The 18,456-nt window shown below is 37.1% G+C and overlaps 2 protein-coding genes across 5 annotated transcripts in view; one reads left to right on the forward strand and one right to left on the reverse strand.

Annotated features, from left to right (window-relative positions):
- Positions 1 to 13,026, forward strand: part of NUDT8 (nudix hydrolase 8) — a 49,867-nt gene extending 36,841 nt beyond the window's left edge. For all 3 annotated transcript variants that reach the window (XM_053692374.1, XM_053692375.1, XM_053692373.1), the window contains exons 4-5: positions 3,367 to 3,444; positions 12,402 to 13,026. In XM_053692374.1, the coding sequence (XP_053548349.1) occupies positions 3,367 to 3,444; positions 12,402 to 12,623 (300 nt within the window). In that variant the 3' untranslated portion in view covers positions 12,624 to 13,026. The remainder of the gene's footprint in view (positions 1 to 3,366; positions 3,445 to 12,401) is intronic.
- Positions 12,778 to 18,456, reverse strand: part of NDUFV1 (NADH:ubiquinone oxidoreductase core subunit V1) — a 37,460-nt gene continuing 31,781 nt past the window's right edge. For both annotated transcript variants that reach the window (XM_053692371.1, XM_053692372.1), the window contains exons 9-11: positions 15,086 to 15,167; positions 14,858 to 15,003; positions 12,778 to 12,976 (exon numbers count right to left, since the gene is read on the reverse strand). In XM_053692371.1, coding sequence (XP_053548346.1) covers positions 12,893 to 12,976; positions 14,858 to 15,003; positions 15,086 to 15,167 — 312 coding nt within the window. In that variant the 3' untranslated portion in view covers positions 12,778 to 12,892. The remainder of the gene's footprint in view (positions 12,977 to 14,857; positions 15,004 to 15,085; positions 15,168 to 18,456) is intronic.

Here is an 18,456-nt window from a genome sequence, read left to right on the forward strand (position 1 = left end):
GCCATGTAAGGGTAAATTTAATACCCCTAACTACCAAATTCAGCTCAGCTACAAACTCATGCAAGGAGTCATTGTTACCCCCCCATATGCCAAACACTTCATTGATAAAACGCCACCAAGTGGCTCCAAATTTTATATATAATGAATTCTCATATACATACTTCTCTTCAAAATTACCCATGAATATGTTGGCATATGAGGGGGCAACATTAGACCCCATTGCAGTCCACTGTTTCTGGATGTACCATGTATCTTGAAATAGAAAATAGTTATTAAACAAAACTAGTCTTAGAAGTTCTTCCAAAAATACTAATTGTAGCATATTATATCTCCCAGTATTGAAAAATAACTTCTTGACACAGGCAATGCCACTCTCATGTTTTATAGATGTATATAAACTCTGCACATCTAGACTATATAGAATGCATTTTTTCTGTGTCAAGAGCAATACTTCCAGTCTGTTAATGAAGTCACTTGTATCCTTTAATGAATGAGGACAAATTCTCAACATAGGGTTGTAAAATTCTATCCAAAAATTTGGAAATATTTGAGAGGATTGATTCTGTGCTAGCCACAATGGGACGACCAGGGGGACACTTAATGTCCTTATGGACTTTGTCAAGGGTATAAAAAAATTTGAGTAATAGGGTGATCAACTATCAAAAATGTATTTAATTCTTTATCAAACCAAATCCATTTCTTTCAGCAAATACCAATAGTGTCTTAATCTCCTGTTGGATCTTAAATTTTTGATCCCCATTAAGTACACTGTATACCACAGAGTCACCCAGTTGTCTATGACATTTCCTCAAGTAGTCACTCTTATTTAGCACAACTGTAGCCCCACCCTTATCAGCAGTTTTCAACACTATTTTATCTTTCTTATCTTTAAGGGTAGAAATCGCATCAAACTCCTCCTTTTTCAAGTTATGCTCAATAAATTTATTACCCTTAATAGATTGTATGGCACAACCAACCGTTTCATTACTTCAAAATCTTTAAACATTAATTTGATAAATGTCCCACCCCCTTTAGCCGTAAATCTAGGATTATACTTATCACCTTGCACATTAGTACTTATTACAGAATCAACAAATAAACTTTTCAATCTTAAAGTCCTGCAAAAACGATTGCAAGTCCTTTTCCAGCTCAAATAAAATCAATCTTTGACGTGGGGCAAAATGATAAGCCCCTCTCAAGCAATTGCAGTTCATAAGGGCTCAGGTTCTACCTGTGAGGCATTAATAACTAATGCCTGTTGATTTTTTACCTCTTCTCCTCCTGTCGCCAATTGTGGGTGTTCATCCCAGAGCGTGAAGCCCCCCCTCTTCTTGTGGCTCCCTGCTCTGTTGCTGGCTCCTCCTGTGCTAACGGCCCCCCACGGTGTCGCCTCCTGAGTTGGTACAGTCGGAAAAAGACTCACCAGAAGAACCGGTATCACTTGCTGACGTGGCGCCATGACGGCATCTCTTACTCTGCTCGCCTCCTAGGTACCACTAGATGGTGCAATTTTCATAAGTTGATTGTAGGTTTGTGCACAGGTATAGTGTTGCAGGTAATTAAGAAACTTGTTGGTTCTATGTGGCTTTATAAATGTGTTCAGTTTGAAGCATATGTTATAGCATGAATAAGGGTGTATAGCCCGAAACATTGCTGTTATTTTTGGACCTCCACCTTGTAAATAAAATGAGTTATACTTTTATGTGCTGTGGGATTTTGTGTTCTTTTATGCAGTATTTGAGGCTTTCAGTGGGTCTCCTGCCTTGCACTTGCACATTATAAAAGGAGCTGATTGCTGTTTCCTATTGTTTGGTTTTGTACATCAGGCCTGTGTTTAATCGGTTGCCTCCCCCCTTGGGGTTTTACCCTTGTTCTTAAAGTTTTGGCAGAAGGCTCTGTTTCGAGCCTTTACTTTACATAAATATTAGGTTGGTATCTTGGAAGGTTTTGTTTCTCATTGCTATCTTTTCTGCTTGGAGAGTCTAGGAGCTCTCAGTTTTGCAGTATGATTCGCCTTATCTTATCTTTCATGCCGTCAAGGCGGTTATTCATAATAGTTAGGTTTTCTTCCTAAGTGGTTTTCAGATAGATATATTTTATCAGAAAAGTGTTTGTTCCTTCTATGTTTTCTTATCTTTCTTCTTATAAGGAACGTTTGTTGCACAACTTTGATGGTGTGCGTGCTTTTATTTTATATCTACAGGCGACTAAGGATTGTCGCCAGTCTGCTGTTTGTTTCTCTGGGAAACATAAAGGTCAGAAGACTTCAGCTACTTCTCTTTCTCTTTGGTTGAGTAGTATAATGTGCTGGACAGCAGCCTCCTGAAAGAATTTCAGCTCATTTTCACTAGGGCTGTCCCTTCTTCTTGGGCTTTCAAGAAGGAAGTTTTGTAGAACAGATTTGCAAGGCTGTAACTTGGTCCTCTCTGCATACTTTTTCCAAATTTGATATTTTTGTCTCAGATGAGGCTTCTTTTGGGAGAAGGGTTCTTCATGTGGTGGTGTCTTCTGTTTAGGTTACCTGTCTTGTCCCTCCCTAATTATCTGTGTCCTCTAGCTTGTGTATTGCTTCCCACTAGTAATTGATGATTTCGTGGACTCACCATATCTTAGGAAAGAAAACATAATTTATGTTTACCTTATAAATTTATTTATTTCCGGATATGGTGAGTCCACTGCCCACCCTTTATTTTAAGACAGTTATTTTTAACTAAAACCTCAGGCACCTCTACACCTTTGTGTTATCATCTTTTTCCATTGCCCTTCGGCTGAATGACTTGGGGTTATGGGTAAGGGAAGTGACATATATAGCAGGCTTTGGCCTCCTCCTGCTGACCTGAAGTGATATTTCCCACTAGTAATTGATGATTCCGTGGACTCACCATATCCAGAAATAAATAAATTTATTAGGTAAGCATAAATTGTGTTTTTTAGATTATCATCGGGCAGGTATTCACACTATGGCTGTTCAGCAGTTATTGGTTCTGGAGGCATCTAGTGTGAGAACTCAGTAAAAAGGTGCTAAGTGTTTGATTGGACCCAACCAGAAGTGATGACCATAAACAGTGAGGCAGCTTTTCATTTAGGTATTTTCTGACCAATTTCCATTACAACCACTGCCACTATTATTATTGGGAATAATATATGCACACATTTTTCAGCAAAAAAAAAGAACCTTTAATTATGGGGCACATGGGCTCTTTTGAGATGGTGATGATGGAGAAAATCATGAAGACTGTGTGTGGCTCACCTGTGTATGATTAGGGGGATCCATAGATGCAATTATGATCCCAAGGTGAAGAAACTGCATTAATTGTTAGATATATTCATATTATATACTAAGCATTATTGTATCTGTGTTCTCAGACAGGGATGGTAATAGTTCCCGTTCTTGCAAATCTTGGACCATTGGAGACACTGGCGCTTAATCCTAATCCTGAGGAGGTCAGTGATATCGCTTTTTAAATGTTTTTTTTCCTTCCAAACAGCTGTAATTCAAACACCATCTCACTCATTTCCATGTCTTTAAAGGGACAATTTATTCCCAATACTTATTGTTAATTACTTATTGTTACACACCAGACAAGGATCTTGCAAAGGATTCCAAATCTATAAGCTTGTAAGAAGAAAATTTTACATTGTTGTTAGCAGCTGAAAATGGCCGCCAAGCTCCGCCTACAGCTTTCTTCTTGTCCATTTAGCTGTTTTCTTGTATGACAGTTTAGCAGTGCACGTTTATTATTTTTCAAATAGCTATCTCAAATTGCACTTGTACAAATCAGTGTGTGCATGTAGGAAAACATTCACAAGTCGATTGGAGGAAATTAACATACTAAAATATAGACGCAATAGGTGGGCCGATCTTAGCAGCCATTTTTGGCTGCTAACAAACAAATATTTAAATGTTTCATGTACTTCTTACAAGCTTATAGATGTGGGACCAGTTGCACAATGCGTCTCTGGTATGTAACAATAAGTAATCAAAATTATGTATTGGGTTTAAACTGTCCTTTAAAGGGACAGTATACACCAGAATTGTTATTGTTTATTAAAAAGATAGATTATTCCTTTATTACCCATTCCCCAGTTTTGCATAACCAATACTGTTATATTAATACACTTTTTACCTCTGTGATTACCTTGTATCTAAGCCTCTGCAGACTGCCCCCTTATCTCAGTGCTTTTGACAGACATGCAGTTAAGTCAATCAGTGCAGACTCCTAAATAACTCCACGGGAGTGAGCACAATGTTATCTGAATGACACACATGAACTAACTGTAAAAAACTTTCAAAATGCTCTGAGCTAAGGGGCGGTTTTCAACGGTTTAGAAATCAGTTTGCTCCTAGCTAGGCTTAGCTTTTCAAAAATACCACCAAAGGAACAAAGCAAATTTAATGATAAAAGTCAATTGGAAAGTTGTTTAAAATTGCATGCCCTATCTGAATCATGAAAGTTTTTTTTGGACTAGACTGTCCCTTTAAGTCTTTTGCACTCTGCTCCTTTAGTCTTTATATATATTTCTACCAACTGCTACTCTGATAAACTCAAAAGCTAAGAGACTCTTACAGTGACCTATTTTGTATCCCAGCATATTATTTCATTTAAGAATAGAAAGAAAAAGAAAAAAGAACTTTAAAACTACTAGGATGAAAACAAGGGTTCTTGAATTTTCCCACATCAATGTTTCCTTCATATTAAACAAATCCAGGCAACAAATCATCATCTTGCTCCTCAATACAAGATTCAAGCGCTTAGCTGCAGATAAAAAACACACAGCAGATTCCTATTAATTTGAGTCTCCTACACTTCTCCTGTAGTCTCTGTATGTAATCATATCAGAAGGTGCATTAGCTTAATTGGCATCTAGCTGCTATCCTGATAAATGCAAAAGCCAATGCATTCTGGATAAGCAGAAATGTCAGGCGGCTGACAGCGACAGTAACCTTTGTTGGTCGCAGTCAAGGTCCCAAGTCATTCTGGATAATCGGAGATGTTAAGTGACTCAGTGGCACTGACCTTCGTTGGTTACAGCCAGAGGCATAACTAGAAACCTCAGGGCCCCGGTGTAAGAATCCATGAAGGCACCCCCCCCCCCAAAAAAAAAATACTGTGAAAATTAAATAATATCACCAAATAAATCCTTTAAATTTAGAAGTCAGTCCTCATTATTTCATGCTTTATCCAAATGCAATCTTGCAACAAAGATTTTTTTTTTATAAAAAAAAGTTTCCTTAAAATGAGTAAAAGACTTTCATAGCGTAACACTTTTTCCAAATATATCCAATCCTTCATGTTCCTCTGTGGTTGCCGATTGTAACCCCTCCCAGTGACATTACACCCCTACAATCGGCAACCACAGCAATTAGTGTTCCGAAAATTAACCAGGTCAGACCTCCTGATTAATTTTCAAAATATCCCCCAAAATAAAGCATATTGTATGTTTTTATTAAAAAAAGAAATGGAATAAAAAAAATAACTGCACAAAGCAGTTTTTTAGGGGTTAAAGTTGGCAAGTGAAAAGTGCCTTTACATTGCGGTCTATGGGGACTGTGTGTTCTCTGTAAATATATATGTAGATACTTATATACACATACAAACACATAAATATATATGTATATACTATAATTGTGTTTGTAACGCGTTCGTCGGTTATCGCCAGTTGTGCAACGCATCATCAAAGGAATGTTGGCAGGCTGTTGGCTGCGCACGCAACCAAAAATTTTTAATTTAATAAATAAATTTAATAAAACCTAACACTAATAAACCTAAACTACCCATTGCCCCCTAAAAGGGCATTTGTATGGGCATTGCCCTTAAAAGGGCATTCAGCTCTTTTTCACTGCCCTTAAAAAGGGATTAAGCTCTTTTTGAAATTGCCCAATGAACCCTAATCTAAAAAGACAGATTGCAATTTCTGTCCAAGGACTGGATTCTGATTTGCTTATCAGTTGAAGAAGAAGGCAGCTACGTAATGGTGGGGGGAGTTCGGCTGCCATATTTACCGGTTATTAGAGAGCTTAGCAACGCTGATTAGGAAAGAAGCAAGGCGGCAAGGCAGGAGGGGTATAGTGCAGGCGCATCTTCGGTTTTTTATTTTCAATATACAATCATGTTAAATGAAGTGTTGACTGTCCCTTTAATTAAACTTTGCTATAAAGAAATGTTGCAAAATTGCATGTGGATAGATTGAAATAAAGAGGACTGACAGTTAAAGGATTTATTCAGTGATATTTATTATTTAAATTATTGACCCCTTCAGGATGGGGCAATTGTACAAGATCAGAACAAACTGGAGAAACAGGAACTCACGTGATCACCACTGCTTATTGGATCTCAGGGACTGCCTACAAAGCTAGTACCATCCCTCAGTCAGATCTTCCTGTTTCTTGAACATGGAAGGGAGCAGGATGCTTCAAATGTTAGGATGTTCCATACTGTCCTAAACGTTAAAGGGGCAGTCAACACCAGAATTTTTATTGTTTTAAAAGATAGATAATCCCTTAATTATCCATTCACCAGTTTTGCATAACCAACACAGTTATAATAATATACGTTTTACCTCTGTAATTACCTTGTATCTAAGCCTCTGCAGACTGCCCCCTTATTTCAGTTCTTTTGACAGACTTGTATTTTAGCCAATCAGTGCTCATTCCTCTGTAAATTCACTTGCATGAGCTCAATGTCATCTATATGAAACACATGTACTAAGCCCTCTAGTGGAGAAAAACTGTCAAAATGCATTTAGATTAGAGGCAGCCTTCAAGGTCTAAGAAATTAGCATATAAACCTCCTAGGTTTAGCTTTCAACTAAGAATACCAAAAGAAACAAAGCAAAATTGGTGATAAAAAGTAAATTGGAAAATTGTTTAAAATGACATGCCCTATTTGAATCATGAGTGTTTTGTTTTTTTTAACTTGGCTGTCGCTTTAAAGCCCAGTGCTATTAGAACAACATTGAACATCATAACTGCATCAACAGGTTAAAATCACAATTTTTATTGTTTACTATTCATTATTTTGTTTCTGTTTTGTTTAGCTCTGGTTTTAATTATTATTATTTTATACAAATATAACAAACCAGGGTGGTGAAAAATCAAATAGTTTTATTAAAATAAATCTGATTTTTTTATTTAAATCAGATTTTTTTCAATTTAAATAGGACTTATTTTTCATAAAATGCTTTTTGAGGAAAAATGTTTCTATTTAAGATGCATTATAATTCAAAGGTTATTCATCCTGAAATAATTATTAGTTTTTAATTATATAGCATGAGGCTGTGTGTTCACGGCTATATAATGTTTTGTTTAACCCATTCACAATATCATGTTCTTCTAGAGGTTTCTGTATTATTATTTTTTGCATTTTTTTTTTACTATTTAGAAGATATAACAGTCTAAAAGGGACAGTATACTATAAAATTGTTTTTCTCTTAATGTGTTTCCAATTACGTTTTTTACCAGCTGCAGTGTATAAAATATGAGATTAGCTTTTTTAAGGCTTATTTGTGTATATGAATTAGCTGATTTTGTGTTTTGAAGCCACAATCTAATAAAATGGGTCGAGCTTGTAGGTATAATAAGATCTCATTACTTTATCACATTGTGTACATATAAATACACCTTATGATTCAATAGCTTGTAGAACCACCTTTAGCAGCAATAACTTGAAGTAAGTTTTCTGTATGACTTTCAGTCTCGCATCATTTTGGAGGAATTGTGGCCCACTCTTCTTTACAACTTTGCTTCAGTTCATTGAGGTTTGCGAGTATTAGTTTATGCACAGCTCTCTTTGGGCTAGTTTCCATTAAGGTGGTAATGCTTGGAAACTGGTGGTAAAAACATTTATCTCTCTTAAAGTCTATGGAGATATTGTATGTTACCACCAGTTTCCAAACTTTACCACATCAATGGAAACTAGCCCTTAATTGGGTTGAGGTCTGGACTTTGACTGGGCCATTGCAATACCTTGATTCTTTTCTTTTTCAGCCATTCTGTTGTAGATTTGCTGGTGTGCTTGGGATCATTGTTCTGTTGCGTGACCCAATTTCGGCCAAGCTTTAGCTGTAGGACAGATGGCGTCACATTGACTCTAGAATACTTTGGTATACAGAGGAGTTCATGGTTGACTCATTGACTGCATAAGAAGCCCAAAACATCACTCCTCCACCACCGTGCTTGACAGTTGGTATGAGGTGTTTGTGCTGATATGCTGTGTTTGGTTTTTGCTGTGGCGCTGTGCATTATGGACAAACATCTCCACTTTGGTCTCGTCTGTCCAAAGGACATTGTTCCAGAAATTATGTGGTTTGTTCAGATGCAACTTTGAAAAACTAAGCTATGCTGCCATGTTTTTTTTTTTTTTAGAGAGAGAAGAGGATTTCTCCTGGCAACCCTTCCATACAAACCAAACGTGTAAAGTCTTTTTCTAATTATTATTATTGGTTATTTGTAGTGCGCCAACAGATTCCGCAGAAGGGGGAGTACAACAAAACAATTATATGGTAGAGGGCCCTGCCAAGAGTTGCCCTGCTGTAGTCAGCTCTTAAGAAGGTGATCCACAAACAGCTGGACTATTAGGCTTACATGCTAAGAGGGTTCAGGGGATTGCAGTGGAGGAGAGGAACTGGTATTAGGAAAGGTTAGCGTAGGTTGTATGCGTCCCTGAACAGTAGAGTCTTTAGGGAGCACTTGAAGCTTTTAAAACTAGAAGAGAGTCTTATGGAGCGAGGCAGAGAGTTCCACAAGATGGGAGCCAGTCTGGAGAAGTCCTGTAAACGGGAGTGTGATGAGGTGACAAGAGATGAGGAGAGTAGGAGGTCATGAGCAGAGCGAAGGGGACGGGAGGGAGAGTATCTGGAGACAAGGTCTGAGATGTAGGGGGGGAGCAGTGCAGTTGAGGGCTTTGTATGTCAAGAGTGAGAGTTTTGTGTTTGATCCTAGAGGCAAGAGGAAGCCAGTGAAGGGATTGGCAGAGGCGCGCAGCAGATGAAGAGCGACGTGTAAGGAAGATGAGTCTGGCAGAGGCATTCATTATGGATTGTAAAGGAGCTAGGCGGCAGGTGGGGAGACCAGAGAGGACAGAGTTGCAGTAATCAAGGCGGGAAAGAATGAGAGAGTGGATTAAAATCTTAGTTGTGTCTTGTGTAAGGAAGTGTCTAATTTTAGAGATGTTTTTAAGGTGAAAGCGGCAGGCTTTAGCCAATGACTGAATGTGAGGAGTGAAGGAAAGATCTGAGTCGAATGTGACCCCGAGACATCGGGCGTGCGGGGGTAGGGGTAATGATGGAGTTGTCGACAGTTATAGAGATATTGGGGGTGGAGATTTTGGAAGAAGGGGGGAAAATGAGGAGCTCAGTTTTGGAGAGATTTAGCTTGAGGTAGTGAGAGGACATCCAGGAAGAGATGTGAGAAAGACAGTTAATTGTACTGTCATGAACTTTAACATGCTAATTGAGGCCTGTAGAGTCTGTAACTCTTGTTTTTTTTGCAATTTCTCTGAACATTTCAGGGTGTGACCTTGGAGTGAATTTGCTGGGACGTCCACTCCTGGGAAGTTTAACAACTGTCTTGAATGTTTTCCACTTGTGAATAATCTTTTCTCACTGTAGAATAATGGACTTTAAACTGTATGGAAATGGCCTAATAACCCTTCCCAGATTGATGGGCAACAAAAATTGCTTCTCTAAGATGATTGCTGATGTCTTTTCTTCTTGGCATTGTGTTAACACACAGCTGAATGCTCCAGACCAGCAAACTGCTAAAACTTTGGCTTTTCTAGAGGTGGTCACACTTTCTGAGGATCAATTAATAAAGGGCATTTGATTAGCAGCACCTGGCTGCTACTTAGCCTCTTAATTCCTATGGAAGCAGTAAGGGTGTATTTAGTTTTTCACACATGGCTTCTCAATTTTGGCTTTATTTTTAAAATTCATGACAGTGTAATATGTCATGTGTTGTTCATATGAGGTTGTATTTACCTAATTTTAAGACCTGCTAAGGACCAGACAATTTTTATTATGTTCTGATACATAAAACCATAGAATTCAAAGTTTGTGTACTTTCTTTTTCACATGACTGTACATTACAATGGACATGTTTTCATTAAAGGGACAGTGTACACCAAAAAATGTTTTTTTTAAAAAGATAGATAATCCCTTTATTACCAAATCCCCAGTTTTGCACAACCAACAGTGTTATATTAATATACTTTTTACCTCTGTGATTACCTTGTATCTAAGCCTCTGCAGACAGCCTCCTTATCTAAGTGCTTTTGACAGACATGCAGTGTAGTCAATTAGTGAAGACTCCTAAATAACTTCACGGGAGTGAGCACAATGTTATCTATATGACACAGATGAACTAACACTGTCTAACTGTGAAAAACTTTCAAAATGCTCTGAGCTAAGAGACGGTTTTCAACGGTTTAGAAATCAGTTTGAGCCTAGCTAGGTTTAGCTTTTCAAAAATACCACCAAGGGACCAAAGCAAATTTGATGATAAAAGTAAATTGGAAAGTTGTTTAAAATTGCATGCCCTATCTGAATCATTAAAGTTTAGTTTTGAACTTTACTGTCCAATTAACTGAAGTATTTCAGGGAGTACAAAACTAAATTGAATGTCCCTTACAAAATATTTTTATAGATATTTTGCTTCAATGCCAACAAATGAGCATATATAAATACAAACTTTAAATTTGCATTTAAACTGTTTACTTTTAAATGAGGAAGAACACAAGTGTTTAACTGTTAATTGTGAGTATTGTTGCTCCTTATTTTCAATAATATACAAAACTGATTTCACCCCCATCTTAAAGTGACACTGAACCCAATTTTTTTTTCTTTCGTGATTCAGATAGAGCATGCAATTTTAAGCAACTTTCTAATTTACGCCTATTACCAATTTTTCTTAGTTCTCTTGCCATCTTTATTTGAAAAAGAAGGCATCTAAGCTTTTTTGGGGTTCAGAACTCAGGATAGCACTTTTTTATTGGTGGATGAATTTATCCACCAATCAGCAAGGACAACCCAGGTTGTTCACCAAAAATGGGCCGGCATCTAAACTTACATTCTTGCATTTCAAATAAAGATACCATGAGAATAAAGACAATTTGATAATAGGAGTAAATTAGAAAGTTGCATAAAATGTCATGCTCTATCTGAATCACGAAAGAAAAAATGTGGGTTCAGTGTCCCTTTAATGCTTTAGCAAGCACACTTCCAGAGACTTAAACTGCTCACAGCACACTATCACAATGAATTTCTGGTTTTAAATAAAATATATTAAAGGTACAGTCTACTTTTTTATGGTTTAAAAATAGACAACACCTTTAATACTCATTTTCCAGCTTTGCACAACCAACACTGTTAAATTAATGTATTTTATAACATCTAAATCACTACATTTCTGCCTGTTGCAAAGCCACTACAGGCTGCCTTTTATTAGCTTTTCACAGCCAGACAAAGCTAGTTCATGTGGGCCATATAGAGAACATTATGCTCACTCTTGTGGAGTGATTCATGAATTAAGACTGACTGGCTAGAATGCACATCTGTAACAAGAACGGAGATAAGGGGGCAGTCTGCAGAGGCTTATATACAAGGTAATCACCAAGGTAAAAAGTGTATTTCTATATATTTACATTTAATGTTGTATTGCAGATGGAAAGCAAAACAAAGACAATAACAGGCAATTATCTTCAAACCTACATGGATATATACAATGGTGTAGGAATCATACATAAACATCTGATAACATCCATTTACCTTTTAAAAATACCAGTAACCTTATTGTATTTTAGATAAGGTCTATAATCAACAGACAGTATATCGATCCAATACAAAAATATGCAAATATAACTAAAAAAGTACAGTACATGTCTGCACTTATAACTCAGATCATTACTTAAGGTATCAAACTAACCGTCTTAAAGTCTTGCTCCAGAATCTTACCTTAAAAATAAAAAAATACATAAATATATATACTGTATATCTGTACATATATATATATATATATATATATATATATATATATATATATATATATATATATATATATATATACACTGTATGTGTGTGTGTTTATGCAAAACTGGGGAATGGGTAATAAAGAAATTATCTATTTTTTAACAAAAACTTTTTCAAGTAGACTGTCCCTTTAAGTTTTAAATAATGCAACTTTAAGCATGCATCATTTTCTAAACAATATTGCATGTTTCTGCAATAACTGTACGTGATGCATTATAGTTGCACCACATAATACGTTTTAAAATGTGTCTTGAATAATACAGAAGTCAGTCTCGTCATTTCACAGTATATAACTATCTTGATATATATTATAGATTTAAGCATACACTCACATTAGTCATGCTTATTCCTGACTGATTTTCTTCTAACTTTCACAGGTGGAGTGCCTCCTCACACTTCCCTTCTCTCATGCTTGCACAGACTCATCCCGCGGATATACATGCTTCCGTCAGCGTGGCAGATATGCCTATACACTGCCAGTCTTTCGACTTCCAGGATACAAGGTTTGGGGACTCACAGCCATGATGACTGACTCTGCACTTTCATTATTGCTCCCAAACTTGTACAGCAGCATTGCACACAGCTCTCGGACACATTGACTTGAACAGTCCAGCACAGCTTTGTGGTCTGGCTGACAATGATCTTATAAATCTGTTTGTTTTAAAACAAAGCACATTGTACAAATAGAGAGATTTTAATAAAAACACAATCACTGATATGACCATTTACATTAAAGAAAACGTAAACATGTAATAAACCATAAAGTTTGAGTTTATTATCATACTGAGAATGTCATGACAATGCTGAATAAAGATTAGCTTGGATAAATAGAACACGTTAGGCAGAACAGTATCCCTAATATACTCTCTCAACTCTTTAACTGCTGTCTCTTTGATGCTTCAAACTGTGTCATACGCTCTTCCAACTCTGGACGAAAATGCCGGATCAAACCCTGCCAGGAACACAAAAAAATAAGTTATTAAATACCTTTAAAATGCTGAATCTTGTATGATTGTTACTTTAAAGGGACAGCCTACTGCAAAGTGGTTTAAAAAGATAGATAATTCCTTTATTAACCATTGCCCAGTTTTGAATAACCAACAGTTATATTAATATACTTTTTACCTAAGAGATTACCTTGTATCTAAGCATTTGCTGCCTGCCCCCTTTATCTCAGGGTTTATTTAAAGGGATATTCCAGCCAAAATTGGAAACCACATGGATGCATTTTGGTATTGAACAGAAGCAATTTTGTAATATACATGCATTAGCAAAAATGCTTCTACTAAACGCTATAGCTGTTTCAAAAGTGTATTTAAGTATGCACCGTGCACCAGCATTTTAAACGCAACACTTGCTCGGAGAGCCTAGGGTGCTTGTACCATCTGGTAATGACTCAATTTGTTAATTGCTGACATGATACAAGCCCCACTGATTATCTGAGCAGCTGCATTATTTAAAATGTGGGTGAAGTGACAATATCTAGCTATGCTTCACGTGCACGTGCAAAGAAAAATGTTAACACTAAAACAGTGATAACTCTTAGTAGAAGCATTTTTGCCAATACATGTATATTGCAAATATGTTTCTATTCAAAGATGTAATAAATCTATGTGCATTTATATTTTGACTAGAATGTCCCTTTAAGGCAATTAGTGCTGAGGATTGAGGATCACAGGATTGAGCACAATGTTATCTATATGGCATTCATCACCTAGCCCTGTTGATGTAAAGAGCTAAAAAAAAAAAAAAAAAAGCGCCTGGAAGAGGCTTGGAAAGTATATTAATATCACAATGTTGGTTGTGCAAAGCTGGAGAATGGGTAGTAAAAGCATTATCTATCTTTCTAAACAATAAAAGTCTTAGTGTACTGTCCCCTCAGCTCATTTATAACTGTCCTTAATTGACCTCAAGAGGGCAGATTATATAAGAACAGACTTTTAATCCTACGACAACCAAATTGCACCATTTTAGCACCCATTACAATAAACACACTTTACAATATGTAAAGTTTAATTATGTATAGCATTTATATTCAATATCCCTTTAAAGTGAATGTCAATTTTCAGCAATGAGTGCCCGGTTTTTAAAAATACTTTTAAAAACAGGGGCACTTTCATTGATGAAAGTTTACATTGCACCGGATTTGTAGAAATACTTACCTTTTACTTCTGCAAAGCCGGATCGATGATCCCCCGCCTTCTTCTTCCTGCTGTGTAACCACAGCAATGACGAAACTGGCTTCCTCCAATCACAGCCGGGCATCACAAGATGGACGCTCTGGGGGTAAAGCCATGATTGGAGGAAGCCGGTTTTGTCAATTCTGACGTCAGTATAGAGGAACTGAGGCTGGGATCGGCGATCCGGCTTTGCAGAAGTAAAAGGTAAGTATTTCTACAAATCCGGTGCAATGTAAATTTTCATCAATGAAAGTGCCTCTGTTTTTAATAGTATTTTTAAAAACCGGGCACTCATTGCTGAAAATTGACATTCACTTTAAGCCAGCCTTCTTATACTATTTCATGCAAGTAGTTCATTTTTTAAATCCTTTATTTAGAAGGATAATTTGGAAAGGAATATTACAATAATAATAATAATAAAAACAAAGAATACAAAAAGAAACATCTGAATAAAATACATAAGACATTTTTTCAGATTTTATAAATATATCTGTAAAACAAAATATGTATCTGAGAGGAGGGGGAGAGTGATTGAGAAAAAAGGTGAACACTCAGAAACCTCTAGTGAAAAGGTGATGAGGGTAAAGGGAAAAAAACAACAAGGTGATCAAAAAAGTAATGAGGGAAGAAAATAAAAATCTATTCATTTTTACCTGTACGGGCCAAGCAGCCCCATCCCCTAATGCACAAATGGTATGGCCCTCTATCTGTTTGCTGATCTCCCACAGCATGTCAATCTCAGCCACACGAGCATCTCCCTGGCACATCCGCCATATGACTTTGTTCATCCAATCAACACCTGTAAGTAAAAGAAAAAAAAAAAAAATCATGAGAGTTGTACAAAATGAAGAGGAGGAAATAGTATTAAAGTCATTTCTCACCTTCTCTGCAGGGAGTGCACTGACCACAGCTCTCATGCTTGTAAAATTCTATAAGGCGAGCTATTGCACGAACAATGTCTGTCTATAAAAGAATATATAAGAAACATTGTCACGGGCAGGGAAGCAAATGACTGAATCAACACTGTCACATTTAAAAGGTATATTAAATGTAAAATTAAATCCCTCCTAAGGGTGTTTCTGGAGCATTTCATCAGTTTCCCCTAGTGTGGGCCAGATGAGCCAATCTCTACCTCTCTGTGCAGGTGCATGGCGAAGAGTTTAGAGCTGTGGAGTGAGAGCCAATCATGATTGGTTAAAGGGCTATTATAGTGAAAAGTCACATGTTCTCATTTGTTAGAGCATCTCATTTTATCAGAATGAGCCCTGCAAATCCACGTTTAACCCCAGCAAAACAACCACTCTGGAGCTGTAGAGAACTGCTGATTCCAAGCGGAAACCGCAGTGCTGGTCGCACAGCTGAATGTTTGTAATTACTGTTCAAAATGAGAGCAGATAAAGCAGGCGCTCACTCCAGAGAATATGATAAAAAGTCTATGGGAGACAGGTGGAAACCTTAAAGGAATAGTCTAGTCATGCTTCAGATAGAGCATGTAGTTTTAAGCAACTTTCTAATTTACTCCTATTAATTTGTCTTCGTTCTCTTGGTATCTTTATTTACATGTAAGCGTAGTAGCCGGCCCATTTTTGTTTCAGCACCTGGGTAGCGTTTGCTGATTGGTGGCTACATTTATACACCAATTAGCAAGAGCTACCCAGGTGCTTTACCAAAAATGGGCCGACTCCTAAGCTTATACCCTTGCTTTTTCAAATAAAGATAGCAAGAGAACAAAGAAAAATTAATAGGTCAATTAGAAAGTTGTTTAAAATTGCATGCTCTATCTGAATCATGAAAGTTTAATCTTGACTAGACTATCCCTTTAAATAAAGCAAAGAGGGAAGAAAGAGCACCACATCATGAAGAGCTTTCTTGTATTGTCAAATAATATGAAGAATGGGATTTATCATTCTTTTCTCTCTGACATACATTGTTACAACAATACAGTGAAAAAAAATGACATGCTCTTGTTTGTATATAATCCCATAACTGTTGTCCGTTCAGGGCTATGGGTATAGTCTCCACAAAGGGGTTCAACACAAAGTGCTGCTTGAGAGCTGCAGAGAACTGCTGTCCTGGCCGTAAACCACTGCTAACCCAATCAGCAGCGCTAGCTGTGCTGTGCAACAGGCTCTGCTGATTGGGTAAGGGGTAAAACGCATGAAGGAAGAGAGGATTCTAGAAAAACCTAAAGATAACTTATTTTTTGTGTTATTAGAAAGTAAAAACTCTTCACAGGGTAAACAAAGAACATTACGTGACCACTTCATGCATGGGAGGCTGCAACTAGACCATTAAAGGTGGATTCGTATCTGCTACCAATGCAAGACAAATGCAGCATCAGTCTCCCTCCAACAACAAGACTGATTCCTAAGGAATAATCAGGGTTCTGAGGGTGAAGCTGGTAAACTAAAAACAAAAACTAGACATATGGGTGAAAAGTGAGGTGAGATTGAAAGAGATAAAAGTGGGCATTTGGACCTTCAGGATTTGAGAAGCGGAAAAGGCCTCATATGCTATATATGCTAGGACATGAAACCAAACCAGCACCAGTATTTAGTTGGTATTGTGTGGGCACTCTCTAGGATGTAAATAAGTGATGTCATAGAAACAAAATACTTAATACACGATATTAAATCTCTGAGTGGCTTCCTATTAACCCAATTATCTAGATAACTCTTCTGCTTCGAGTGCTGTCACAATAAACAGACAAAGTACCTGTGAGTCACTTTCAACATCAAGAGAGCCTAAGTTCTAGGTATCAGGGTAAATAGGAGGATACAATATCACAAAGAGAAAAAATATTCATTTTGAAAAAAAAAAAAAAAAGGAGTATTTGGGAGATAGTTAAAATCACATTAAACATTTCTTGATTTTTTTGTAAATATTGTGCTTGTCCTATGCTCCACTGAGGGGCCAAAAAGCAAATTCTACAACCTGCAAATAAAATACAGGAATACTCCGCTTTACATCGATTTGCTAATATAAAGCTGAAGTCCAACCTCCAAGGAATTTGAAACAGTACTGTACGCAATCGCAAGATTGGCGACTGGTGACATTATGCGCAGTTTGGTCTGTTTACAGCATTGCAGTGCACTCTGTAATGGTTTGTCAAATTTTACTAAAAGTAAAATACGGTTTTTACTGAATACTGTACTGTGCTAGTGTTAAACTAAATTTAGTGCTATTGCAAACCTAACGTGTTATGTTTTCAAGTTTTTAAACACATTGGCAAGTGAAATGAAAGCTAAAATCGCCTTGCTCCACTTTAAGGTGGTTTGCACTTTACATCAGCTCTTCGGTCCCTAACCTGCTGTATAAGCGGGGTATTCCTGTAGCTGATTTAGGCAATTCGCAGCATTTTCAACACCTGGAATACAGATTTTAAATTTTGTCAAAAAGGGAGCCTGGAACAAGCAACTTTTCTTTCAGCAAAGCAAGTAATGTTTACAGTGAAAGAAATGACATGCTCTTGTTTGTTAGAGTATATAATTTCATAACTGTTGTCCGTTCAGGGCTATGTGTATAGTCTCCACAAAGGGGTTCAACACAAAGTGCTGCTTGAGAGCTGCAGAGAACTGCTGTCCTGGACGTAAACCACTGCTAACCAAATCAGCAGCGCTAGTTGTGCTGTGCAACAGGCTCTGCTGATTGGGTATGGGGTAAAACGCATAGCTTTGCAGGGTAGATAGTGATAAAATGACACGCTCTAGCAAATGAGCATGTCATTTATTCACTATAATGGCCCTTGAATGTCCTTTTAAGTGGCTCTGAACAGGAATCAAAGCAAAATACCTTAACAATGTGCTTTATCTGAGATGCACATAATAAAAAATAAATACATTTAAATAAAAAAGGAAATTCAACCTTATGAGTTTGGTTTAAAGTCAAGCTATTAACTTTGCTGGATATTGGTTATCCAAATGGACTATTTTGTCTTTTTGCAAATTGGACTGTGTAAATGGACTGCAGCAACTCCAGAAATTCTGGCCATTAAAGTGAAGGTAAACTTTCACGAATGAGTGCCCGGTTTTTAAAAATTATATTAAAAAGGCAATGTTTGCTCTGGGGGGGGGGGGGGGGAGCAGTGATTGGAGGAAGCCGGATTCGTCATTGCTGACGTAAGAAGAGACGAGTTGCAGGTGGGGGAATCATTGCTCCGGCTTGCAAGAAGAAAAGGTAAGTATTTTAACAATACCACTGAAATGTAAACTTCATGAATGAAAGTCCCCCTATTCTTATTATTTTTTAAAAC

The sequence above is a fragment of the Bombina bombina genome, chromosome 9 (assembly GCF_027579735.1).
Source record: "Bombina bombina isolate aBomBom1 chromosome 9, aBomBom1.pri, whole genome shotgun sequence".
Classification (NCBI taxonomy): Eukaryota; Metazoa; Chordata; class Amphibia; order Anura; family Bombinatoridae; genus Bombina; species Bombina bombina.